Here is a 27,522-nt window from a genome sequence, read left to right on the forward strand (position 1 = left end):
CATTACACAGCAACACATTCTCTGCACCCGTATCAGAGGAAGCCTGCATCTCTTCTTCATACAGGCACACAAAAGCCAAGTACACCAGTCGTAGCAGACTTAGCACAATACATTAAAAATTAGCTACCAATTACCCCTGTGGACTGGATTCTGTGATGTGCTGTGACTTAAAGCTAAGCATGAAACTCCCAGCAGAAGTACCACAACACACTAGGACTACAAACATTTTTGGTTTTACTACAGATCTCAGAGCCTAATACAAACTTTTGTCAAATTTGATTTGACAAATTTTGTCAAATTTAATAAATTGGTAGACAGCATTCATAATTGATGTTGAATGTGGAAGCATATTACTGCAATCACAAAATCTGTAAAAATCAGGTCATCCCTTAGTTTATAATTTAGTGTTTAAAGCATTAATCTAAGCACCACCAGACTTCCTCATCTGTACCTCATCTCTATCCCAACTGCCCTGCCTCATGGCAACACTACAGAAGTCTTTCGCTTCGATTCTTTTCTTCCCTATTCCAACAAAGCAAGCAAGCTGTGCATCTTAAGTCAAATCAAAACGTTATCCTCGCATAGGTTCTAATCTAAATACTTCTAAATATTCATGTTGGAATACATAAATTTTTTTTAAGATTTAAACATATTCATAACATCTTTATTTCAGAAGTCACACCCTTAACATGAAGGATGTTTAATGAAAATATTTAGCTATCTTCCTTGACTTATACTTCAAAGACAAAATGCAAAACACACAACATAAATTGCAGAAAAAAATAGGGGACATTTTTCACTAATACAAAAATCAGTGTTTCTCTCTGTTTTCTCGTAACTACAAGATACTAAATAACCAAGAAAAGCAGCCACAAAATGAATGCGTATTTATCTAAATTCATGCTAAACAACTTAGGCACAACTTCAAAGAAGTGTTTGAAAGGTGCCCTAGTACTGAATTGTCATTTAATTCTAAAGCTCAGACTGAAGACTTTTTTTTCTTTTCTGTCTTTTCATATTGACTGGTGTTTGACAGACAAAAAATCCTCCATTGAGTGAGATCAGTCTCAGATTTGCTGGAGGTTCTTCACCCAATTTAATGCAGCATAATCTGTAACACTGAGATGAATAAGCTTGCGTTTGCTGTAATTTGAACTCCCCTCCAATCAAATTCCACAGCCTTCCTAGAATTAATGTTCTTTTGAATACAAGTCATATTAACTGACATAAAGTAAAAATACTAACTTGCATACAACAAATAAAGCAGATGCAGTAAACCCCCTGGTTATCAGATTGAGATGCTAATGCTATTTTTCCCCTGCCCCTCAGTCTTCAGATGTGAAGTTCATGAACTTCCCTGTTTGAGAAAGCATGTTTGCCACGAGCTGCTATATGTTTATTATATGAGCTACCGTCTACCTTTCCCACATCTATTGTTTTTCACTCTTTTTCCTACCCTCAGAAAAACTCGTCTGAGAGTAACGACTGCGTCATTCTTGAGCACAGTGGTAACAATGTGTCTGAACAGAAAACTTATTTCAGAGCGTGGGCTAGAGAACAAAACAGAACCACCCCAGTGGTAAGGCTCCTTACCCTGCCCCTTCCTCATCTACCTGTATTATGCTGTACACTATTACTGGAGTTTTACACCCATCTCTCTTTACAAAAAGGGCTCATTCGACACCTCTCTACGGCAGAAATGAATGTTTGAAGGTAAGGACTGATGATAAATGAAGCTTAATTAATGCCCTGTCTGTTAGCCCAATGCGATACCAACCATATAGGAAGTTGTCTTACCGTACACTTCGTGCTTGCTGTAATGGTCAGGGTGAATTCTGAAGAGAATTCTAAGTCTGGAGTGGATGCAGTATTACAGTCAATATGCTGTCGAAAGGAATAATACATTTCTGTCAGTAACAGTGCTGAATTTAAATTAAGATCTTCCTTTGGATGAAGGTTGTTTGGTTGCTCCCACAATAAAACTCTTCTAGGGGATCAGGAATTCAGCTCTCCAAAAATGGGAAGAGACTTAAAAACTACCTAGTCCCACCTGGACACTGACAGAAGAACTAAAAACCTCTATTCCCCAAAGGCCAAAATAAACACATGCTTTGACTACCTAGTTCCATGCTGCTACTACAGTGGTTCACTCTCTTCAAGAAAGTTGCTCTTGATGACTGCTGTCCATTGCTGAGATGAAGCAGCTTTCACAGGCGTCGTCACCTGTTTCACTCCTTGTAAAGTACAGTATCAAACCGAGATTGGTTAAAACTGGACTTTTTTGATTTGCCCATTTGTTAACTTGGTGTTGACCAGGACCCCCAAATTCTTCTCTGCAGAGCTGCTTTCCAGCCAGTAGGCCCCAGCCCCTACTGGTGTGTGAAGTTATTCCTCCGCCCCCAGCCGCAGGATTCTGCGTTGCCCCGAGCCCTCTGCACAGGACTCCCGCTGGCCCATTTCTCCAGCCTGTGGAGGTCCTTCTGAATGGCAGCACAACTGTGTGGCTTATCAGCATGTGAGATACCAGAGTGACACAGCAGAGCAGAAAAAGCACATGGGGCAGAGAACTGCTTTGCTATTTTAAAAATAACACAGAAAAATGGCATCCAGGGTAACAGTTATAACACTGCCAAATATAATTGCAACTTGCACGTCAATATTTCTGATTTTTTAAATTTATATATACACATCTAAAATCAGAGTTTTTCAAGAGCAATGAGCTTCAGTTTTCAATTGTTCATAAAAATCCCACCACATTTTTTTACTGTATGAAGTTCTTTAGTTTAGGTAGTCAGTTAAAACGCTCATATACTGCTGAAGTTAAACGTCATATACATTATTAACCAATACTTTTTGATGTAGCCTTGTCTTTCTTTAGGGAATGTTTTGCGTCTTGAAAAGTTACATTATAAACTATACAAAACAAGGAGCAGCTAATCTGAGCAAACACACCAAAATATCTGCTGTAATAATCACATGATAAATTGGGACATTTTTAAGCTTTCTCTCAAAAATATAATCCATTTGTTTTGTGGAATGGCTATTGATTAAAACAATTTACTTATAATGCCACTGTTGCCCAACTCATTAATTTTACTACTTTATACCGTAACTCCGGCAAACGAGCTCACGCATCTCATGCATTGACTTCAGGTTATTTTAAAAACCATGATTGCTACGGAGAACAAATGGGTATGAAACCACTAAGCTTAACAATTATGAGAAATGCCGCACGATGACAAAATTGGCTAGGCACCTATACCCGAGCTGGGCGGTGCCTGCTCACGACAGTATATGTTGCAAAGGGACACGTACTATTACCAGTAAAGCATTTTGCTTCTAAAACAACAGCAGGTTATAGACTGCATTGACCACGTTTAACTATAGCTACTGTTATCACACTTGCCAGATACTGTTTTATTTGTTTGCCTACCAATCTGGCAGAACTCACCCGTGCAGCTGTTAATTTAGAGCACGTTGTATGTTCCTCGTTTTCTGTATACCAGACTTGACCTATTTGCAAGAAGTATTCAGCTACACTTCCACTTGAATCAGAACATCCAAAATGTTATTAAAAAATGCCAAGTGAGGAAAGCACCTACGCCTCACTCATTGCACAATCAAACCTGTCAGATGGCTAACAATTACGGCCTCAGATTTGTGATCTCAGAACCTCTGTTTTGTGCACATTCATTCACTATGGGTGGAATTTATCTTCCCTGAAACAACAGGTCTACGAAGTATACCTCAAGAACCAAGTTGATCACTCTACCCTCTCCTTACACTCAAGGAAAAACCACTCTAAGCCTCAAGTCACACAACTTAGAGGTAACCTTAGGAATTTTATTTCAGACTCTAAAGGAAGTCTAGTCAGCAAGCTTAGGGAATAAAATCTAAGACACATCTGTAATGACTTTATCATCTATAAATAAAGAATGCTGAAGTAAAAAAAGAAAGTAGAGATGCACAAGAAGGCCAACAGAGTTATTCAAGTTAAAGAAATATCAGTGTCAGCACTTCTTACGTTTGAATAGCCAATTTAAAATACTAAATACCTTTATATGTCCCCTTAATAAAATTATAGGCAAGAAAAGCTTAAATAATTTGCAGCAGGATATACTTACAACAAAACTGTACCTCACCTGTTATGGCTTTTGTGGGCAGGACGACAACTGCCCACAGCAAGTAGTTTCTATGCTGGAAGAGACTGAACTACCCTCAGTATGGTGTCAACTTCAGTGATGAATTATGTAATCCCATTTTCTTCTACATAAAATAGGATAGGAATGCATTTAAATAGAGACTACCTCTTCACTAAACAGGCAATTCCCACTGAAGGGCAGTAATATTACTGCCTTGTTTTAGACTAGAAAAGTAACTATATGAACAATAATTAGAACACCATTGTGACAAAAAAATAATTGGTTTTTAATAGTCCTAGTCTCAATTTGATCAAATTATTACTAAAGTTCACCAGAATTTCTAACTAGTCAGTGTTCTGGACTTGTATCTTGTCATGTAGGTGTTCTCTCATGAATCTCTACCAGCTTTGCTGCTATTCCCCATCACAAAGCTGCCATAAAAAAAGACAACACAGAGAAGCACACATAAAATTAATCCAACGAGTACTGCAGAGAGCACTGTTGCCTTGTCAGACATGGTCGTTCTGTTGGATGAAGCTATGGGTGACAGTGAGTGATCCTCCAATGAAAGATCTTTAAAGCCAGCTAGCTTGACACAGAAATAGACAAGGAGCCCCCCTGCAAGTCAGTACGCTGACTGAGGGGGAGAGGGAAACAAAGAAGAAAAGACTCTATATTCCAGGGTTGGGGTTTCTTTGTGTAGTTTAAATTTCAGTTACTCAACCTGTAACTTATTAAAATGCAAGTAAATTTGGGTTTGGGTAAAAGAAAATGTAGAACAGAAAAATCTCAACATGGGAAGATTACTTTATTAAGAGCTCAAACTTGGTAAAACAGCAGCAATTAGTACAATTCTTAGAGTCTTATTGTATTTGTACATTTGAACCTTATTGTATTTGTATCATTTTGAAAATGCCAAAATTTGTATGCATGTGCGTGGGTATTTTTTCCCCTCCTCCATTAAAAAAAAGGAAACTTCTAATCTGACTACTAAAAATTCAAGAAGTATGGTACCTTAATGACACTGGCTGTAGATATCAGTGTGTTTGGATCCAGCACCTCCACAACAGCTTCTGGAATTACAGCCTTCTTCATGCAAGACATGTCAAAGCCATACACATCTTCCCAGAAAAGTAGCTTGTCCACATGTTTATTCATATCCCCAACAGCTACTAGACTAATGGTGCAAATGTCAGGATAAACTGTAACAAGAGAAACAGATCAGTGACATTTTATTTTAGACATGCATAAAGAGAAAAGAAATTTTAAAAAGTCCTCTGTATGTGATTAACATCTTAAAAGAATAAAAACTTTTCCAGCTCTTGAACAAGACACTTTTTCTGAGTCCCATTTGTCCACAGAAGAGAGTAGACATTGGAATTTAATTTTCCCACACTGCTCTGGTGACAGTATTTCCTGTTCATGACAAACTCTCTTTGTAGTTGAATCCCACTGCCAGGAAATGACTGGAAAATTAATGTCCGAAAAAATTATTTGGAACATCCTACTCTGGCTTCTAGACAGAAACGGACCTAAAATGTATCTAATAACTGTAGACAGACACCCAAAGGAAAATTCAGGTGAGGGCTTTGCAATAACAAGAAACCTCTGTGAAAAGACCTTACTCCCAGAAAAGAGCAAATATTCTTACTTAAGAGTTTTATTCCTGGTTCTTATCAGCTCTGGCTGGTACTTGCCTTACAACCTAAAAAATTATTTCTGGGTACTGGAAAAGAATAACCACTCTTCTATCTGCATCTAAAGAGTACAGAAGTGACCCAACAGACAGAACTTCCTCATCAATTCCCCTGCCAGTTGTAGGACGACAGCTATCATTCTTACACTGTCTTCACATCTGTGCTTTCCCTTCTCCTAAGGATATCTGCAGAACAAGTACCTATTTACAGCTTCTCCAAATAGAGGTGGAAAACTGGCGTTTGCCTTTTGAACTATTTTGAACTTTTGAACTTGACTGCCTACAGCAAAGCCAGTCAATCTCTTGGCATTCTCTATCCACTACTGATTGGAAAAGACGCAAAGAGCAGCTGCTATGATGGCTGTCCATAGCACTATCAAATAGTAAGAGAAGCTCTATTTATATTTAGCTAGGTGTTTTTCCACAAAAAAAAAATACCCATGTTTTGTCTTTAGAGTTTTAAAGCCTTTTAAGCCACATATATTCAATTCTTGATCTGGCCTCAGAGCAAAATGCCTACTAATAAACACCTTATTTTATTTTATTTTATATTGATACTCGACTGTGGCAGCGTTACGGAAGCTAAGTTTCTCTTTTCCTCCCCAATCTGATGAACTGTAAAATTAATTTTGTCTTCAGCTCTGCTTGAAATTGTAGCTTATCAAAGTGCGTATGCAGAAATCACTGGCATAGCATGGCAAGCCAGAAAAGCAGTATTTTTTGCTTTGTAAAATGCTGAAGATAGAAACAGCAAATTGAAATTAGACCTTTTATATAGGGAGAGTAGATTTAGCCTAAAGGAAAGAATCTTATACATATTAATGATAAAGAAGAGTCTTCTCTGAGAAGGTTCCCCCTCCCATTACGAAGACAAAGTCAGCAACCACCTCTACATTTGGAATGACTAGTTTATACAAGATATGAACTCCTGCCGTTTTTCTCACTTTCTGTTTAAAACAAAATAAATATCAGAAGGCTTAAACTGGAATCCCATTGGTAAGCTATCAGCATCCCTACTTCTCAGATGAGGAACTCAAAGCAGCAAGTTTTGCGAGGACCAGCCTACAATTAACTCCAGCAGTAAAAAGACAGTTTCATGAAAATCAAAACAGGAAGGCGTTCAAACTGTCTTGTCTGAAACAAATCATTTGGTTCCAGCACACCTGACAGCTGTCACATACGTAAAAAAACCAACAAAAACAACAAACCACAACATCTGGTGGTAGGAGTGTTTGCAAGTAGTTTCTGGAGCCATCAATAAGGGATTTCCATTTCTCACAGCTTTCATATTGCTGTTTACTAACTAGTGTGACAACTGCATCATATTCAGCTTTACCTCCCAGCAATTCAAACCTTTAAGAGTCACCGCTGATGCTCCAAAAATTAAAACCAGTGTGAAACAGACAACAAAAGCAAGCGACTACAGCCTTTGAGGGAGTATTTTTCAGGGTAATGCTCTTAGGATGCAGGGGTATGGTGAGAAGAGGCGTGAAAAGAGACTAAAAGTCCCTAGTTACAGGATACGCTAGCAAACAAAAATTAAAACCACAGCAAAACCTGATGAACTACTTTATAACTTTCCTTCCTTGGATTGGCCCACACTTCTGGGACATTCTGTTAACAGAAAAAAGTTTACCATGGCTATCAAGCGTGAAATATTTGAGTGGGACCATAATCAGTTTTTATCAGATCTCTTAATCCACAACAGCAAATCCTTACATCAGCAGTGGAACTCATGATCGGTTCTACAAAGTGCTTAAGAACAAGAAAAAAATGTAAACACTAATGCTCTAATCTAATCAGCATTTTTAGTTTAGCCTATCAATAGCAACAAAAAGGCAGACAATGCCTGTTCAGCCTTGACAAAAAGGAATCGGTGTTCCACCAACAGGGCACAGGCAAAAGACTACAGCAATACATTAACTTCCGAATTTACAAACCCACCCACGTCCAGAAGCATGTGCTATACTGAAGTTAGACTGGAAATGTAAGCATGTTATCTAAATATCAGCCTAAATCATCTAAAGGCTGTAGATTTTTTTTTTTTTAAGTGTTTAAAAGCATCTGCTTAAAATCGCATTTGCCATTTCCCCCATTATCCTCAACCTTCCTGGAAATCCTCTGCTCCTTCTGCAACCCTGTAACAGTTCCCTGTGCAATGCTGACAGACTTGTCATTTTTTTCCTGATTAAGCTTATAATTTAATAATTATTCCTTCTCATAGGTGAAATGAACAAAATGCTGATTGGACAAAAGCACATACTCCTCAGTGCTCTCACAGATTCATCGTTTTGACCATCTGTGTCCTTCTCGACTCAGTGCCCAGAAGTCATCTGTCACTAGTAACAGCTCACGTGGTGAACAGAATACGATGGGAAATCCTTCATCCCTTAGCAATGCCTCACAAACTTCAGGACATTGAAGGGTAAGGCAGCAATCCTCTGGATATACAGAAATAATTCCAAGTATATGCCATCATGATTTTGACGTGAACAAGCAAGCAGTATTACGTTTTGAATGATGCCCTCCTTACCTATGTCACCCCCCTCACTAACAACACACTGCGCTCCAGCGTATGCAAAAATCTATACTCGAGCAAGTAACAGCTCTAGAGAACAAACAGATGGGTCCTGGGCAGCAAGAATTTTATGTTCCCAAATAAAGCTATTATATACTGTACCTATTACCCTAGACAGTTTGGCATTATCCACCACAGCATGCCAATAGGCTAAATTGAAGTAACGACGATATGACTGACTGAACACAAATCTAGATATTTGGATTCTATTCCCGGCTCAATTACTGAAAGATTTGACCAAATCGCAGCTGCTTCTATTGCTTTTTTCAGCTTTCAAACAGTCCCTGTAATAATGATCTTGGGCTCAATAGTACAAAGTGGCTTGAGACAAAATTAAGCTTTACGGCAGACTCAGGAGTTTCTCTGGTAAGACTCCATCGCAGAACGAGCTCTTAGTTTTGGCTCATCTGAATTTGGATACGCCCAGAGTTCTGCTGCTATTCATTTACACCACAGAAGTCTCTGCCTTGCTGTGCCGATTGCTGAGCAACTTCCTCACCAGTCTCAGGCACAGTCGCTTACCTGCTATACAAGCTGGCAGAAGTGCAGTAATTGTACGTGTCTTAAGGAAACAGCGTTCCATCTAAAATGTGGCCGTACCAGTCGGCGAGTGTACGATACTGTATGCTTTGTGAAGAGTCAAATAGGGCCCAAGACCATTCTCAGACCACAAAGAACAAGTGTCCTGCAGAACCAGCATACTCTGTTTCTCAAAGGCCACTTTGGGAGGCACAAGCCACTAGCAAACTTACCGACAATACAGAGAACAAAACACTACCGCAGTTTCAATAGAGGCCACAAATTTCTGGCCCTTTTCAGAAGGCTTTGGAAGTAGTAGCTAAACACAAAATGATTCCTTACAATTTTAGGGGATGTCCCCAAATTGAATTATATTGCAATGTAGAATTATCAGCATGTATCTATATGGAGCACACCACAATTCTGTTCCAGATCTGGCTGGACTATTCTACATTACTGAAAACGAAAAAGCTCTTATTCTTTCAAGTGGCTTCTAAATATTTTAACACACAAACAGTAATCTCTTGCTTGTTTATTCAGCTTTGTGACCAAATGTTGAAAAATTGCATAAAACCCCTTTTTCTGCTGCACTCTGTAGCATACAAAAGCTCACTGCAATCCAAGGGAAGCACTGCAGCGAGCACTGTTACACAGTCATTAATCCAATCATTAAGTCAGTGTAGTGAAACTAACTATGTGCATGGTTAGCACAAAAGGGGGGAAAAAATCCAGACTGATAACTACGATTGAAAAGGTCAATATGAAATACAATACTGACAAAGGAATTAAGTGCAAGGAACAAAGCCTATGTGGAACTTGGGCAGAAAACTGCATCACATGAGGAATAAATATTTACAGGCGTTTAAACACTGCTTAAGATGACACTACCTAAGCTACTTAAAAGGATAAAAGAAATCTGCTTCAAAATAAATCCTTTTTGTTCCGTCACTTCACTACCCTCCAACCAGGAAGAAAAAGGGTATGTACTCACCAGGATAGACTAAATACACTGAACTGAGACAATGTAAATCCACTAGTTATTTCACGTGGCTTCCTGTGTTTGAAGCTATGTCCTCCCCACACAAATTCCCTCCTCCAGGAAAACATCTTACCGACTTTTCCTCCAATTCCTCGTAGCTTACTCAAACAGCACTACATCCTACAGAATAAAACTTCTTTTCCTCTGTCCATAGCTATGCAGAAACTGGGATTTCAAGAGGATAAAATGAATGCCCACATGTGTAGGAAGAAGTAGGGAGGAAAAATTTAGACTGTACTTAAGGATAAGTAACCCCCTCTATTCTTAAAAACACCATTACTTGAGACCTTGGTACCCCATCTAGCGTTCCTCTATTACCCGTACAGTAAATTAATGCCTTGAAGCTCATACTAATGGAAACATTTTTCATTTAGACTGGCAACTTTCTCATCCATGCATAGCTTATTCTAAGTCTCTGAGTTCATTTAGTTGCCCCCCAGAGCTACATTTATTACAAAAATTACGCATACCAACCTGAGCCTCCCTCTGCCAGGTACTTGTCCTTCGCATAGATGACAGAATCCAGCATTGACTCAAAGAGAAGGAAATAACCCTGTTTATAGAAAAGAGAAAATTTAGATATTATTACACTTCTTGCATAGCCTATTGAATCAATCTACAGATAAGACTTTATCTACACAGTTTAAGAATTTTATATGCCCGTATACCTCAAAGCCAGAAACCAGTGAAATTCTCGACAGTAGCATTGCCACTTCAAAACTTTGTTAATATATCAAGATTAAGTATACAAAAATATTATTAATATATCTAAATGTATCTATAAGATATAACTATACCGAGTATCATCTTTCATTTCCCAAACTGCAAGTATCTAGCACCTACTAAATTAATGAACTATAGGCAATAAATATCCAGTCTACACTAACAATTACCTGATAGAGTCATATAACATCAAAAGAAATCAAATTGAACTCACACCAAGTGAAAAGCTGTACATATTGACTGTACAGTAATAACTCTGAGGCGCCATACAAAAAATACCCCAAGAAAACCCCTTCCCACTTAGAACTGCAAGTAACATTAAAACTATTGTCAGAGAAACACCGAGTAGCATGCATCTTCGCTGCTTCACATCTGCAGCTTCATGGTGCCCTGTACCAGCTTGGGCAATGCTCACAAAGGCAGGTGGAAATAAATCATATACCGAAGGCTTGGGTTCCCTGGATGTTCTACATCATCTAGCAGCACCTGAACTTGGAACATTCGCAGGATAAAAAAAGGTAGTAACTGGATTTGCATAGTATTTTTAGTGTTGGGATTAATTTAGAATAACTTATTGTCAATTTAATCGCATCAGATGTTTTTTGAAACAGAAAAAGCATTTCTTTAAACATTTCTGCATTATAAAAACATAAAGCAGTACTATATAGAAGCAGCTTTTTATATAACATCCAGTTTCTCAACTATTTTTAAGTAAAATGCAAATTTAAGACATTTATAGCCCTTCGTTTTCCAATTGATTTACCAAGTTGACGCCCTTCCTGTCTTCCAAGTTCAAGTATGATCATTATTCTTGCTGAATATTATGACAAAACTTCATCCACATCCACATTCTTACAACATCAAATCAATTACGACAAACCATACCAATATACATTTGGGATTTTCGCTTCGCATCCTAATTCTCATTTTGTTTAAAACACAGCTTAGCCGTATGGCTTGATTTATACACCAATTGCAAGGAGGAAAGAACAAAAAAAGGCAATTAGAAGTCCAGATTTCAGACCCACGGTCCTACAAGCCCAGTCAGCAGTGACCAAACAAAGCAAGGCTAAGAAGATTTTGATCTTCATCTTTCCTACGCTTCCGTATTTGTACAATCACGGGGATTTTTAGATTTGATTTTTTGAAGTCATCATGCCACACAACTGAAGACAGACAGCACTGCATGGGAACTGCTCCACTAAGATACCAAGGTTACTTCAAGTTTATGCCATCTTGGATGCTTATTTTACCTCTTAGAACAAAATAAGAAGTTCAGAAATGCTTATACATGTCACCATCCATCTGCAGCCTCCAAAACTGAAAACAAAACTAGAACAGCAGAAACCTGAAGCACGACATTTGTATTCAACAGGAGCATAGTTTGAAAATAACGAAAATGCCCTTCTCAGCCTGATCCTTCTGGTAACAGGAGAGCACTCTACTGGACACTTTTCTTCCAAATATTGCCTTTTCTTCCACTTTACTACCTAACTTTTATGAAGTCCTCAGAATAAAGTCCCAGAATGAAGACTGCTTTGTGAGCAATATGATTTTTCAGTAAGCTTTGCAAAATGGTTGAAAAAGGCAGGAGCTCCAACTGCATCAGGCAGAGATGCTTCTACGCCTACAGCAAGCCAAAAGCATGGAATGGAACCAGAGTTTTCTTTTTCTTGTTCTTATTCTCACAGTTTTAAGAATAGAATATGTTTGGTTCATAAAAATTCTTTTCAGATGCTTTTAACTGAAAATGAGTTGTTCTCACAGTGCTTTAAATGTGACCTCTAGGACAAATCTTAAGACTAGTTACCAGCAAGAGTCAGTAAGTTACAAAGTGGCATTTTTGCAGATCAGCTCTTCATTTATTTTTTCCTGCCCAAAACGCCCATCATCTACAATGCCTGCTGAACAAGTGCAAGGAGTACAGCTGGAAAACAAACCTTCTCATGAGAAATATGGTGAAATTCTCCCCGTCCTTTCCCCGACCTTTCCACTCTGGCACCACTGGTTCTCCCCACCGCTTCCCAGTTCTATCTTCCTCCCCCCAGTTTATTATAGCATTCCTGTAAGTTACATAAACCGTCAATGGTACTGAATCAAGTCATTTATTACTTATACTGAAGCGTTTTGCTCACTGTGCTGTGCTCATCTGTAGTGTAATTTAGAATGTAATTTCACAGGCTGCTGCCTCACCTGTAGGGGTGCCATCTGGAAAGAAAATTATACCTGACATCTTTTCCCCCGTGATGCTGTGGGGCACTCTTGCTTCCACCCCAATAATGTTCAGGGTTTTGTTTTTTTCTTAAGCCTGTATTAGCATCCTCAAAATTAATTACTGCAAAGAGATCTCTAGGATACAGATCTGTGAGCCGAATATTAATAATTCAATCTTGCTAGTGGTTAAACTAAGACACATAAAATGTGACAGGTTCTCTGTTCAAGACAAACTGAATACACAGCATACCTTAAACATTATGCTGTCAGATTTTGCATTTTCTACTGAAAAGCTGGCCATTTCTTTCTCAAAATGAACATGAAACCCCTTATTCTTAATATTTTCCAAGCTGAAATGAAATGGTTGCTCTCCAGCTAACAGATACACATATATACAGATTTGGACACGAACAGACATACACAGCACTATGGAGTTACTCTCTTCAATCATCCATACATCTGTCCTGTGCCATCTCCGCCCAAGAAGTCAGCTATCAAAAATGCATGAGTGCACTGACAAATCTGAATCCAGAGGAATGTCACTACATTTCTTATATATCCTTTATATCTGTATTTTATGTTTGAAACAGATTTATAAAAGGCTCACAAAACTTTGATGGCTTAATATCCCACCTTGTTAGGTTTGCCTCGATTATTCAAATACTCTACAGCACTCTAATATTTATTTTAATCCAAAACTACATAAAAATATTTTACCAATCAATCAAAATGTAAGTATAGGAAGTTCTTTTTATGTTAGTGCTTCACTATTCATCATCATGTTCTTCATGGAGAAAAGAGATTAAGCTCTTTAACAGCATCAAGACACAAGAACAACACTGAATGTAGATTACTCACCTCATTGTGTGAGGTATACCTCATTGTGTGGAGAATACTAAAGAAAAATGCTTTGTTTAAAACACAATTGAACTAAGATATTAAAAATGCCTCTTCATGTACATTTCCCTTAGCCATTCCTACCAAATTCCTTAGCAGAACTTGGTTTGCCTTCATGTATTTTCTACTTATTGGCGAAAGCCACATATATTTCAAAAAGTTGTATTAGCAGGTTTACAACAGCAAGAAGTAGCAGAATCTGTAGTACAGCAGAAAAAAGCATGGAAGGATGGAATTGAGAAGAAACGTTTAACTGCTTGAATAACCATTGTGTTTCCCCCCGCCTTATATCAAAGACCCATTTTATTACTTTCTGTAACATAACTGAACCTGGTCTGGTACTCCAGACTCCACAAGGCCCAACGCTGAATATTAAATGAGATGAAAGGCAGCTATCATATCACCAGCCCAGGGAGTGGACTTCTTTTTCCCCCCAATCCACATCCACATAAAAAAAGTGCATTATTTTCCTAAACTGAAGTTTCTAACTACAAGGTTTCCATTGTACTACATAGTAAAACAAGTTACAGAGGGTATGTAAATCAGATTGGACAACTGATTCAGATTTAAAACATTGAACGTAATCTTGATAAAATATAAAACTGATGCCGCCCACTCGATTTTGTGAAAAATTACTTTTTAGTTGACAAAATCCCCCCCAAAACCTGTGGTGCATTTACATGAGAAGCAGCAGCTACATGTGAACTCTTCTGCATGCTCTGCTGCAGCACCATTTCCCTCACGCTAAGTCAGCCTTCATGCTCATCTCGTATGTATGATTTAATAAAAAAAAGGGAAATAATTCATTACTGACAGAGCAAGCCCACACATTTCAAAAACCACAGCTAGACTTTGTTATTATGCACACCCTGTCGCGTCCTTAAAGAAATATAAGAAGAGTGAGAACACCAAATGGGAAATCTGAAGAGTGATCTCAGAGAGAAAAGTGATACCCGTTATTGGTGTTTGGAAGAAAAAAAAAAGGTTAATGCAAGGAAATACAATTTCTTGTTAAAAAACATTTTGTGCTAAAGAAATTAAAGCATTCAGCTGCTTAGTATGCTCTTTACACAGCATTATTAAAAACAAAAAAGAAAAGCTTGATTCTTACGTAAAATTATAAATTACTGTTACATAACACTTGTATTAATGCACCTCTAACTACTAACAGAAAAAATAAGAGAATATTAAGACTACAGAAAGACTAGTACGTGCTGAAGCGCCATCACTGTATGCCCGTCACAAACAGGGGAAAGGAGGAAGGAGAGAAAAGATGGTTTCCAGACATGCACACTTCCTAGTCCTTTTCCCTAGACCTGAACACCTCCCATTCACAGCCCATCCTGATATCACTCCAAAATTATCTCACACAGAAAAAGAGAAAAGATATCAGCTACCTGAGCAATGATACGATTAAGAAACAAGATATTGGACTGTATCCTTGGTTTATTTTCATTTGAGAGTCCATCTCCTTCCCAGCTTTTCCTTGTGTAAAACTCTACTGCATATTCAGTATCATCAAGCACTCCATAAAACAGCAATTTGAGAGCACACTGTACTCTAACACTGCATTTGAGACAACCATCTCAGACAATTGTCTCTCACAACGAAACCCCTTACAAACAAGAAATGCAGGTAGTTTTCAAATCAACACAACTCTCAACCTCCAGCTTTATATTCTTAGCTAGAAAAAGGAAGTAAAAGCATAGCAAGAGAAAAGAAAATCTGCACACAGATGCAGATGGGTAAGAACACTGCAGAAAAGCATCACATATATTTTGTTTCTTTCTGCACTCAGCTTTCAATATCCAGCCTATGAAGCTTACCATTATGCTACCAAAACCCAGATGTGCAACAACACAGCCGCCTTTGCATGTTGATAGGAAATCTTTTCCTTCCCAGCATTCAATTTAACCAAAAATAAGCTTCAGCACTTTGCGTAGCACCTCTCATTTCAAACTTACATACTGTAGGTAAAATTACTCTAATTACAATAAAACATCATTGTTTCTTAAAAGTCATTATCTCTGGGGAGAGGACATAAATGTGATCCTGACTGAGAGCAAGTCCATAGTGTACGCAGTTCATCGGTAGTTTCCCACCGCCCATACAAACAGCCGCACATTCAAGTCAGAACTCTAACCTTCCGATGACATTTGAGCATTTGCCAACCATTTTCAGGTCAAGCCACTAACTGACAAAGGTTTTCATTCATTGCACCAAGGTGCAAGCAAATCACTGTGTGTGCTCAGAAACGCATGTGCATCAGATTGCCACTAGGCAGCGTACAAGAATACTCAATTATTTGTACCTTTGCTTAGAAACCTAATTCAAGTATGACTAGTTTTAATGAGAAAACATTTGCTTGTAGGTGCCCTATGGCACAAGCAGACAAGTAAAAACAATGTTAGGTACTGGTACCTGTAACCACTAACAATAATTTGTAGTTTCACAAATTAAGGCTGTCATAAGCTTCACACATCAGAGTTCCAGGCAACCAGAAGGATGGTGAATCAGAAGCTTACAGCCCTGCTATAGAGTATCAAATGATCCTACACAGGGAAACGTCTACAAGAACAAGGCCGGCAGTGAGATCTTATATATAATTCACCCATTCTCACATTCTGAAAACCTTTCTCCAAGAACTGGAAGACTTGCTCCTTACAGAATCAATTTGGTTAGCAGAACAGACTACTACTTGGCCATTCTTGTGTCCTTTCTTCAGGCAGTGTGGTTTATTGGGTGAAGTGGCTCTTTGGTCCACCTGCTCTGCCCTGTGCTCCTGACCCAGAGTGCACAAGAAGTCCTTGTGTCAGTCAGGCTGCATCCTTCACCAGAGTTTTGCCAAGAGGAACCCATAGCTGCATTCTGGGTGAAGAAGTCTAAATTGATGGCTTAATGACATGGGGTGGACAGTGGGCATTATCTACCTGGACTTCTCCAAGGCTTTTGATACAGTTCCCCACTGCCTCCGCCTAGAGAAACTGATGTGTTATGGCCTAGACAAGTGGTCTGTGCAGTGGGTGGGGAATTGGCTGACAGGTCGCACCCAAAGGGTGGTGGTAAATAGCTCTTTTTCAAACTGGCAACCTGTCACAAGTAGGGGCCCCCAGGGATCGATATTGGGCGCAATGTTAATTAACATTCTCATAAGTGATCTGGATAATGGGATCAAATGTAGCCTGATGAAGTTCGCAGATGACACCAAGTTGAGTGGGGAAGTAGACACTCCAGAAGGGAGAGCTGCTCTGCAGGACGATCTGGATAGGCTTGAAGATTGGGCCAGCAAGAACCTTATGAAGTTCAACAAGGACAGGTGTAAGGTCATGCACCTGGGAAAACATAATCTGGGAGTACAGCACAGGCTGGGATCCACCCGGCTGGAGAGCAGCTCTGTGGAAAGGGACCTGGGGGTCCTGGTGGACAGAAAGCTCAACATGAGCAAACAGTGTGCTGCTGCGGCCAAGGCGGCCAACAGGGTGCTGGGTGCATCAACAAGGGCATCACCAGCAGAGAGAAAGAAGTCATTATCCTGCTCTACTCAGCGCTTGTCAGGCCACACCTGGAGCACTGTGTGCAGTTCTGGTCCCCGCTATACAAAAGGGATGTGGCCAGGCTGGAAGGGGTCCAGAGAAAGGCCACCAAGACGACCAAAGGACTGGGAAGCTGCCATATGAGGGTAGGCTGGGAGAGCTGGGTTCGTTCAGCCTTGAGAAAAGGAGGCTCAGAGGGGATCTCATCACCACGTACCAGTACTTAAGGGGCAGCTGCGGAGAAGACATAGACTCCCTTTTTACACAGAGTCCCATGGAGAGGACAAGGGGGAATGGACACAAGTTGCTCTCAGGGAGATTCCGATTGGACACGAGAGGGAAATTTTCACAGTGAGGACAGTCACCATTGGAATAATCTCCCCAGGGAATTGGGTGGCTCGGACATGTTGGACAAGAGTCGGCTGGACAGGGTGCTGGGCCATCTTGTCCAGCCTGTGCTCTGCCTAGAAAGGTTGGACTAGATGACCCCTGGGGTCCCTTCCAACCCGGGATTCTGTGATTCAGCAGTCCAACAGGCCCTCAATCTTCAGCAACCTACTTTTTAGATGCCAACAGAACAGCTCACAGATCATCACACCTTCCACTATCTTTCTCAATGGTTTACATACTGGTTTTAGTCAAATAATCACACAGATGCCCTGCCTATGGTCTGGTTTTAACAATGTCAAACACAAATATACCTCAGATGCCTCAAACAATGTATTTAGTCTTTACATTAAAAGCAAGATCACTGTTAATTTCTTTTATAGGCTTAAATAAAGCCACTGAAGAATCAGCTGCTCATCATTCAGCCTCTAAACTTGGAACTCGACAAAATCATACTCAGATGAATTTAAAACTGAAAAATATTGTTTTGGAAGATGGCAAATACATATTTGAAATATAATTCCAATATATATATGTATACACACACAAACTTTAAAAAATGAAAGAGAAGTAGGAATAGCAAGCAGCCTGTGGAAGTCACAGGTCACTTAGACAATTCAGAAGCCGTTACACTGGACATACTCATAATGCAACACTCTACCTTTTACAATACACTGTTTTGTGTGCCAACTTTCTCAGAAAGCCTGCTCTAGAAACATTCTGGGGGCATGCAGTATTCTTCCTCTCTTGGGCCCCCATTCTGTTGCTTTGCATTTGTTATTAATTTTCTGATGTTCCATACATAGCTATAAAAGATCTTATTATGTACTGGTCTTACATACTGTTCTATGTCAAGCAAAACAAAGGTGTGCCCTCACAACAGGGTTTGATGTTTACTAGTCCAAAAGCAGTTTGTTTTCTCAACAGAACAGCAACTTTTCATTTTTTTTTATTACAAAAAAACCAACGAAACCCAAACAAACCCATTGGAATCTTCCTGCCAGTCCATACAGATTCTTTAAATAAAGAGCTGAAAACTGACATATATTGACTCCTTTTTGCTCTCACACTTTACATGTCCAACATTTTCAAGCACTGACATTCACATATTAAGATTTCACAGTGGTCAGCATCATGTAGGGACGGAAAAGAAAAATCAGATTCACACACGAAAGCCAGACAAAGAGGAATCTGCATTTGCATCTAGGCAACATAATGTTCCTTTCTGGACAGTGTTGGAACAGTGCGTACACTGTCCAGCTATCAATCTTACTTCCACAGCATTGTCCTCTTTATCTCTGTATTGCAGCAACCTATAAAAATGCTAACATTCCTAAATATTTACAATACCTAATTAAGCAAAATGCACGTGGCTATATATTACACTAAAAGGTAAATCAGCACACAAATGGGAAACATGGAACATTCAATAATTTCTTGAAAGAGCTGCTTTTCAAAATCCTTTACTTCGCCTTAGAGGCACTGATTTACAATGTGACCTAAGCTCTTAAGTGCCCAAGTTGTTTTTAAAACCAAATCCTGGGCTCCAGAATGAGATATGTGATTTTGGGAACATTATTCTTGGCGCGTGTATTAGGCAACTGATCAGAAGTTTCCCTGAAAGAACTATAATTACATTTTCTAGTGAAGTCACTATACTGACAGAAATCACCAACCATAACGCACTATTTTTAAGCCACTAGTTTAAACCTTTGGCTTAAACCTTCCTTGAAACTAGTGACCTCAACACTAAATTAAGCTCACGCTTCAAATAACATTCATTTTAGCAGTGGAGGAAAAACTTCTGCAGATTGCCAGCACACTGAAATACGTAACAGAAGAAAATCCCACAGAAAAAAACAAAAGCAAACAATTTATTTCCACCTTTAACTGGAAACTAGTTCGATACATATGGATCCACTGTGAACACGTCACCTGCCTCCCACAGGCCTTTGTGTACAGTAGAACTGCCACTGTTTGTAACAGGGGGAAAAAAGCCTAAACAAAAAAAAAAACCCAAAACCAAACCCCACACCAAAAAAACCCCAAACCAACTTTGAGTATAAGTTTTCATTATGGACCTTAAATTAGAAGGACAAAAGAACTTCTCTTTAAGGCCAAAAAGTGGGAACAAGCATGAAACAAACCCCTGTACTTCGAACTGGTTTTTGAGAGTCTGAGATTGAATAGCAGAAGTCCACAAAGTCACAAGGGGTGTTTCCTACCATGTTTTTCACAGGGAACAGACTTATTCAGTTGCTGTGAAGTTCAGCCTGGCACTGGGTCTTGTCACAAAGATTTCTTTATTGGGACCATCGGCAGGTAGCAAGCACAACCTTGTAACCCCAGCCGCCAGCACGTGAAAGAGAAAAGGTACCAGGCCAAGAGCTGAAATCCCACAGATTCCAGGAAATGGCTCATTTACATACTGCATTTCATGTTGGCCATCATCTTTATCATATGCTTCTAAACACAGTTATTTTATTCTTGTACTAAAAAACTGCAATGAATAGTAATGCTGTTTTCAAGCTCTCTCTATATTTGCAGATTTCCCAGTGCGTACGCTCCTCGCCTCCTTACCACCTCTCCCGCACAGTCAGCGGTCTCTAGCTGTCGTTGCGGACTAAATGTATTTTACTCATCAGAATGATCTAGCTAGATGACTAACACGGTATTTCTCCATTACTTTCACCTGAGCAGCTACAATAGTATTATTCAGCAATACAGAGTACTTCCGTAGATTTGCACACTAACTACGTAACAGAAACTTACTGCTGTACCCAAAACAGCTCAACTGCACTTAGAGAACCTTGACTTGAAAGAGCGTGAACACGAGGGATCAGGAATAGTATCCGAGTACCACATAATCAGAAACATCACTCCATCTCCCACATTGTCAAAAACACAGTTGCAAGCATGGTAGGTTTTTGGTTAAAAAAATTAGCATCGCTTGAAGATTAATTTTTCAAATGAAATAAAACACCACATTTTTTTCCTGAAAATAATTGTGTGTTGAGAAGAATATTCAGGTACCTTACCATCCATTCAGAGATAATTACATCCACTTTTTCCAAAGGCAGATCTACTTCTTCGATTCTTCCTTTGACTAATGTAACGATATTTTCAAGTTTATTTAATCTGCAAGTCACAACATAAACAAATTAGCTCGTATTTCCAATTCATGCTGTCAAGAGAGATATACTGCTGTCTGTATTTTGCATTTCTCCCCCCAATAACAACTGTGGGTTGTTTTTTTTAAACTAATCAAGAAAGCACTAAAATGTAATATTCCTCGTCAGTTATATTTCAGAGGGAATGTTTCCGAGGATCCAAAATCTGCAGCAGATTAAGTGCCAGGCAAAGATGGCAGACAGTAGATCTGTACAGCTCCAACGTGCTGTGCATACAAACGTGTTAAGCTTTGGAAACCAGGAAAAGAGAGAAGAGGACAATTTGAAATGATGCTTCTCTTAGAGTTGCTTGTCCCCAGTTCTCCTTCTTTGACCCCTGTAGCATAAATCTATAGTGATTAGAGCCTACTCATCACACCAAGATAGCAATGGAAATTAACTTCCTTACAAAGCTGTTGTGCACGACTTGGTTTTTTATTTAACAAAACTAGCTGCAAAGTCACTGAGAACAAACATTCCCTCTAGATCAGTATTACAATTATTCCACAATAAAGACATCCCCCCACTGTGATTTTGGCCAAAATCATCTGCAATGTCTAGTAACTGCAGTAATCGGGTATTACCTCACGTGCAAGTAAGGGTACAACTACCCTGTGTAAGGAGGAGGGTACTGTAAGGTGACTACAGTTTTTGGAACAAACTGCATGACGGTGAAATTGCTAAAGAGGTAAATGCTTGAAATTTACTGTTTTTCTTCTTGGCAAACCGTATTAGTCTCTCTTGCACATACCGTTATTACAATAGCTATTCTTACAGAGCACAGAAAAGTATTCCCACCAAAGAAATTTATCTTTCCCACTGCAGTTCTTATCTCTGCCCTTTCCCTCCCTATCCTGATATCTTACTCTCACATTCTGCCTAGCTTTCAATGCAGACCAGTAATCACATTACAAATTCAATCTAAAAGACAATGGGAGAACAATCAGAATGAAGGGAAGGAAAGGAAAGGGTCAAAGGGCTACTTGAACATGTGGGCTGTTGGAAAGCTCAATTAAATACTCTACACAGGACAGTCTTCTGTTAGAAGAGTAGTAGTTCATCACTAATAACGTATTTAATGCTGTAAACAGAAGTCAACCCAGAAGTTTACAAAGGACAAAAAGATCTAAAGAGAACTTCCTACACAACCACATACAAGAACATGACTTAAAGAGGAAAAAGACTAATTCATTACATACTTGTTTTCAGTTGTAACGCATAAAACCCCAAACCAACCAACGTAGTTTACGCATTGTAGGACAAGCTGCTGAGATGCTATTTAGGAAGTATTCTTCACCTTTCTATTCTAGCGTAGCAGCCATCAGTGGCAAAAATCAAGTCTTTCACTGCACTAGAAATTTTATGGGCAGCTATTCACAGTACGAAAAAGAGAAGACAAGCATTTGGTTTAAAATACGTTTACTGTGTAACCTTGGGAGAGAATCATGCCACTCAGGCCACTAATTCCAGTTCACTTACACACAGGGGTCGCACTGTTTCTAGCAATTAGCATGCTAGAAGTGAACCTGAATCCTGGGAGGGACAAAAGCCCTTGAGCACATACTTCAATCACAGGTGAAAGCGCACTGCAGTCATCATTTTTAAGCTACAGAGTTGTTCAGTATTCCAATAAGCATTTGTTACTCCATTAGAAGTTAGTCAGCTTTATTGCTTTAGGAAAAGTAGGCTTAACATGATAAATATAAACTGTTTTGATGTGAACTGAACACTTCAATGTGAATTGAAGCTTTCATAGCAGCATCTATAAACGTGCAGACTTACTGATGGTTCACTGTGTACTTCAAGTGACTACTCTGAAGAGTTAGAGTTTTCTTTTGTTGCTTTTCTTAAAGGCCTGCCCTTCTCCTCACCAAAGGTAATATGTGTTGGCTGCTACTTCTATAAACTTCTAAGTACAAATACCACATAAAGGGCTTTTTGTGCACTTGTTGAAAGATACAAACGACCCTAAGTTTGTCATCTAGTACATTAGAAATAAAACACTATTTCACATTTGTAGCCATTCGGAAGATGCCAAGGACTCCTGGGAAAAGTTCTCCTTGGAGAATGAGTTCTTGCACCATAAAAGCATTTTAGTCCAAGTCGCACCTAATACCTAACATAGTACTTTTCTTAAAAAGGCATTTATTTAACAGAATAATTTTACAGCATCCAAGGGTGCAGTGCTGCGTCTCCAATATGTGAAATGGTATCTAAGCTAAAAATTCTCCCTAGACAACCTTATTGCTGTACAGCTTAAGCTTGCATAATAAATGCCACTCCCAAATTCCTTAGTATCTACCCAGACTACCCAATGACCTGGACAAAGGGACAGAGTGTAACCTCAGCAAGTTTGCAGATGGGAGGAGTGGCTGATCCACCAGAAGGCTGTGCTGCCATCCAGTGAGACCTGGACAGGCTGGAGAGCTGGGCCGAGGGGAACCTCATGGAATTCAACGGGAGCAAGTGCAAGGTCCTGCCCCTGGGGAGGAACCACCCCCTGCACCACTACAGGCTGGGGGCTGAACTACTGGAAAGCGGCTCTGCTGCGAAGGACCTGGGAGTACTGGTGGACAACAAGCTGACCATGAGCCAGCACTGTGCCCAAACACACCAATGGTATCCTGGGGTGCATTAAAAGGAACATGGCCAGCAGATGGAGAGAGGTTATCCTCCCTCTCTACTCCTCCCTAGTGAGACCACATTTGGAGTGCTGTGTCCAGTTTTGGGCCCCCCAGTTTAAGAAGGACACAGAACTGCTCGAGCAAGTCCAGCGGAGAGCTGCCAAGATGATGAGAGACTGATGATGAGAGATGGAAAGGCTGAGAGACTTGAGTTTGTTCAGCCTGGAGAAGACTGAGGGGGGAATTTCATCAATACCTAGAAATAGCTAAAGGGTGGGTGCCAAGAGGATGGGACTGGACTCTTTTCAGTGGTGCCTAATGACAGGCCAAGGGGCAACGGGCACAAGTTGGAACACAGAAAGTTCCACCTCAATATGAGAAAAAAACTCCTTCCCTGGGCGGGTACCAGAACAGAGGCACAGGCTGCCCAGGGAGGGTGTGGAGCCCCTTCCCTGGAGACATTCACACCCCGCCCAGATGCGATCTTGTGCCCCCTGCTCTGGGTGTGCGTGCTCAAGGACGGGAGTTGGACAAGATGTTCTCCAGAGGTCCCTTCCAACCCCTACCACTCCATGATTCTGTGACTTCCTTTTCCACAGCTGCTCTTACAAAGACAACCAAAACAAAAAAAAACCCTACACACCTCAGCTATCAACAGTACACATTTACACCTACATTTCTGCAACCTCATGCTAGGAAATCCTTTTTAAGTCTTCAGATGCCATTGTTTCATTTTCACACATACTCAGTCTCCCGTAATATCCTCTACAGGCAAATTAGTGAAATGTGAAGTGGGTAAATGAACCATAAGATGGGTGGAAAGCTGTCTAGACCATGAGGTTCAAGAAGCAAGTACTAAGTCTAACTGGTAGCTGGTACCAGAGGTGACCCTCAGGCTTCAAAGTTAGTTTTGATACTAATTAACACCGTTATTAGTGACCTAATGGGACAGAATGTGCCCTCAGCAAGTCTGTGGATGATGATGAATTAGGGGGAAGCAGTTGATATGCTAGGGGGTAGGGCTGCTATTTAGAGGGACCTCAGACTGTAGATATGGGCTGACAGGAACCTCAGAGATCCAAAGGCAAAGAGGAAGACCTGCACCTTAGCTGGAATAACCCCGTGAAATAATACAAATTGGCTCCTACTGGTCAGATATCAGCTCTGCTTGCTGTTCCCCACCCTGCCATGACATGAACAAGTTGAACACACATCAACAGTGTGCCCTTGTAGCAAAAGTAGCCATCTACTATGCTGTATATGCAAGAGGGTAGCAGCAGGTCAAGGAAAGTGATCTTTCCCCTCAGTCTGACACTTGCAAAACTGCATCTGGAATTCTGTGCAGTTCTGGGCTCCTGACATGGTTTAGCTGGGATAGAGTTAATTTTCTTCACCCTAGCTGGCACAGTGCTGGGCTTTGGACTTAGTATGAAAACAATGTTGATAACACACCGATGGTTTAGTTGTGGCTGGGCAGCGCTTGTACTAGTCAAGGGCTTTTCCAGCTTCCCGTGCTCTGCCGGGGGCACAAGAAGCCAGGAGGGGAGGGGGCACAGCTAAGGGAGCGGATTCAAACTGGCCAAAGGGATATTCCATACCATGTAACATCATGCCCAGTGTGTTACCTGGGAGGGGCTGGCCGGGGGAGGGAGGCAGCAATCACAGCTTGGGGACGGGCAGCATCAGTCAGCAGGTGGTAAGTGGTTCTATCATTTGTGATTTTTAGTTTTTTTCCCCCCTTTTCCTTTCTATTATAATTATAATAAAATAAAATAATAATAACAAAGGTTAATTATTAAACTGTTCTTATCTCAACCCACAAGTTTTTTTTTGCTCTTCCGATTCTCTCCCCCGTCCCACAGGGGTGGGGGGAGTGAGCGAGCGGCTGCATGGTGTTTAGTTGCCAGCTGGGGCTGAACCAGGACAGCTCCCCAGTACCAGACAGACATTGACATACCAGAGCAAGTCCAGTGAAGGGGCCACCAAGATGATGCGGGGCTGGAGCACATGACATGTAGGGAGAAGCTGAGACAACTGGGTTTGTTTGGCCCTAAGAAGGAATGATTAAGGGGCAGGTTTCTCATGTCTGCCTCTGTCTGGCAGAGGGGTGAAGCAAACATAGAGCCAATCTCTTCCCTTGTATCGCAGGGACTGGATGACAGGTAACAGACAAACTGAAACAATGGAAGTTACAATTTGGTATTTCAAAAGTAAGAGTAAGGCTACTCAAAGACGACATGTTTTCAGAGAAGTTCTGCCTGAAGGAGCAATGTTCAGAACTTCACTAGCCGAGGCCTGAGGCACCTATCGCAGCTGAGCCTGCTCTGACAGAGGGGGACTGGAACAGACGCACTCCCCACACTCCCGTGGGGTCTCTTCCACCCTGTACTACCTCACAACAGTTTACATGGCATGCAGCATCTTCATAGTTCTCCTGGGACCAACTTTTCTCAGTGACTCTGCAAGACTGCGCACGTGTGTCTCTGTGCATGCCCTTACAATGGTTTTGGTCTTTTTGGTTGGTTGGTTTGCCTCCCCCCATAATCCTACAGAAAATATTACAGTGCAATGGTAATGCACTTTCCAGCTACCACGAAAACTAGAGGTCAGTAGGTTTCTAAAGGAACATAACACAGGGTAATAGACATTTAGTACTCTCATACCAGCATACAGAGAACCTTACTAGAGGAAGTTTTGCCAGAAGTTAAAACTAAAATATCATATAATGATAAAGGATACATGTAATGTAGCTTTCTATGGCAGATTTTATGTGCTAAAATTGGTAAAAATAACTAATGCATGACAAGCTTTTTCTTTAAAAACATCAGTTCCAACATTATCTAAAATATATACACATTTAGGTGACTGAAGTAAAAGTTGTTTAATTTTCAACACAGAAAAAAACATCTTCTACAAAAATGTCTGTATTTCTATAGTAATAATTTTTATACCCCTATAAAATGCATTCTATGAAATTAATTTTCTGTAACAGAAGATAGAATTCTAGAAATTGTATATTTAAATTTTGTTTAAATACAGAGATAGAAGATTAAACAACTATATACACATGCACACTCTTAAACAACTTCTACTGGGTTTATCTAAATCAGAACTGTTTCTTTAACTCAAAGCAGCAGTCAGGAAAAGCTTCTCACATCCTCTTGGAACATGCCTCACCTCTGATGTTCGTTGTCAAAAAAAGTACGATTTCATCAGTAGCAACATTTAGAGCACAAGAACGGAAAATGGACTGGCAGCAGTCAGTTGGAGCCTCTGCAGCAAGGCAGCACCGGGCCAGTGCTGACATTAGGAGGAGGGTCTGGGAAACAGCCTGCCTTAACTACAGCCCCATTTTAATTAACCCTACCAGAGGAGCAAACAACTTAGCTGCACATCAAAACCTGAGTGATACGTGATCATTAACTAGTAACAGCATTTTAAGAACTTTTTACAGCAATATTTACCATACTTTCCTTGGAACTTTTCCTACCTAATGATGTCCATGGCCTGATAGACAATTTCAGATTGGTCAACTCCAATCACTTTCTTTGCTCCTGCTTTGGCAGCAAACATGGAGAGTATTCCAGTTCCACAGCCAACATCCAAAACCACCTGAAACAAATAAATGGAGGTAAAAATAAACATCTTATTTGCCTTGCTATGATTTTTCTACACATCCTTCTGCATGACTGAGATACCGTATTCTATCAGAAGGAATAAATGGTAGCATCAAGTCTTACAATTACATTCAGAGCTATCCAAGTCAAACTGCAGTTCTAACTCTACACCCTCTACTACCTTTTACAGATAAGGCAATGAAGCAGACTATATTCAGCTGCAGATTAACTCAGTCACATGGGAAACAATCACAAGCAATCATTTGGGCAACTAAAAAGTTACATGAACAGGAGAAAGACGAAATTATAGCCTGAGCAGTTTCAATCAGTGAGCCACTAACAATTGAATGTACCACTGGTGCTGAAAAAAACATTCTAACTGC

The 27,522-nt window shown here is 40.1% G+C and overlaps 1 protein-coding gene across 1 annotated transcript in view; it reads right to left on the minus strand.

Annotated features, from left to right (window-relative positions):
- PRMT3 (protein arginine methyltransferase 3) overlaps window positions 1-27,522 on the minus strand; it is a 72,003-nt gene that overhangs the window by 25,732 nt on the left and 18,749 nt on the right. The window contains exons 9-13 of the mRNA XM_064452863.1: window positions 27,013-27,134; window positions 20,767-20,866; window positions 10,449-10,527; window positions 5,157-5,344; window positions 1,798-1,884 (exon numbers count right to left, since the gene is read on the minus strand). Coding sequence (XP_064308933.1) covers window positions 1,798-1,884; window positions 5,157-5,344; window positions 10,449-10,527; window positions 20,767-20,866; window positions 27,013-27,134 — 576 coding nt within the window. The remainder of the gene's footprint in view (window positions 1-1,797; window positions 1,885-5,156; window positions 5,345-10,448; window positions 10,528-20,766; window positions 20,867-27,012; window positions 27,135-27,522) is intronic.

This window comes from Phalacrocorax carbo, chromosome 5 (assembly GCF_963921805.1).
Source record: "Phalacrocorax carbo chromosome 5, bPhaCar2.1, whole genome shotgun sequence".
NCBI classification, from domain to species: Eukaryota; Metazoa; Chordata; class Aves; order Suliformes; family Phalacrocoracidae; genus Phalacrocorax; species Phalacrocorax carbo.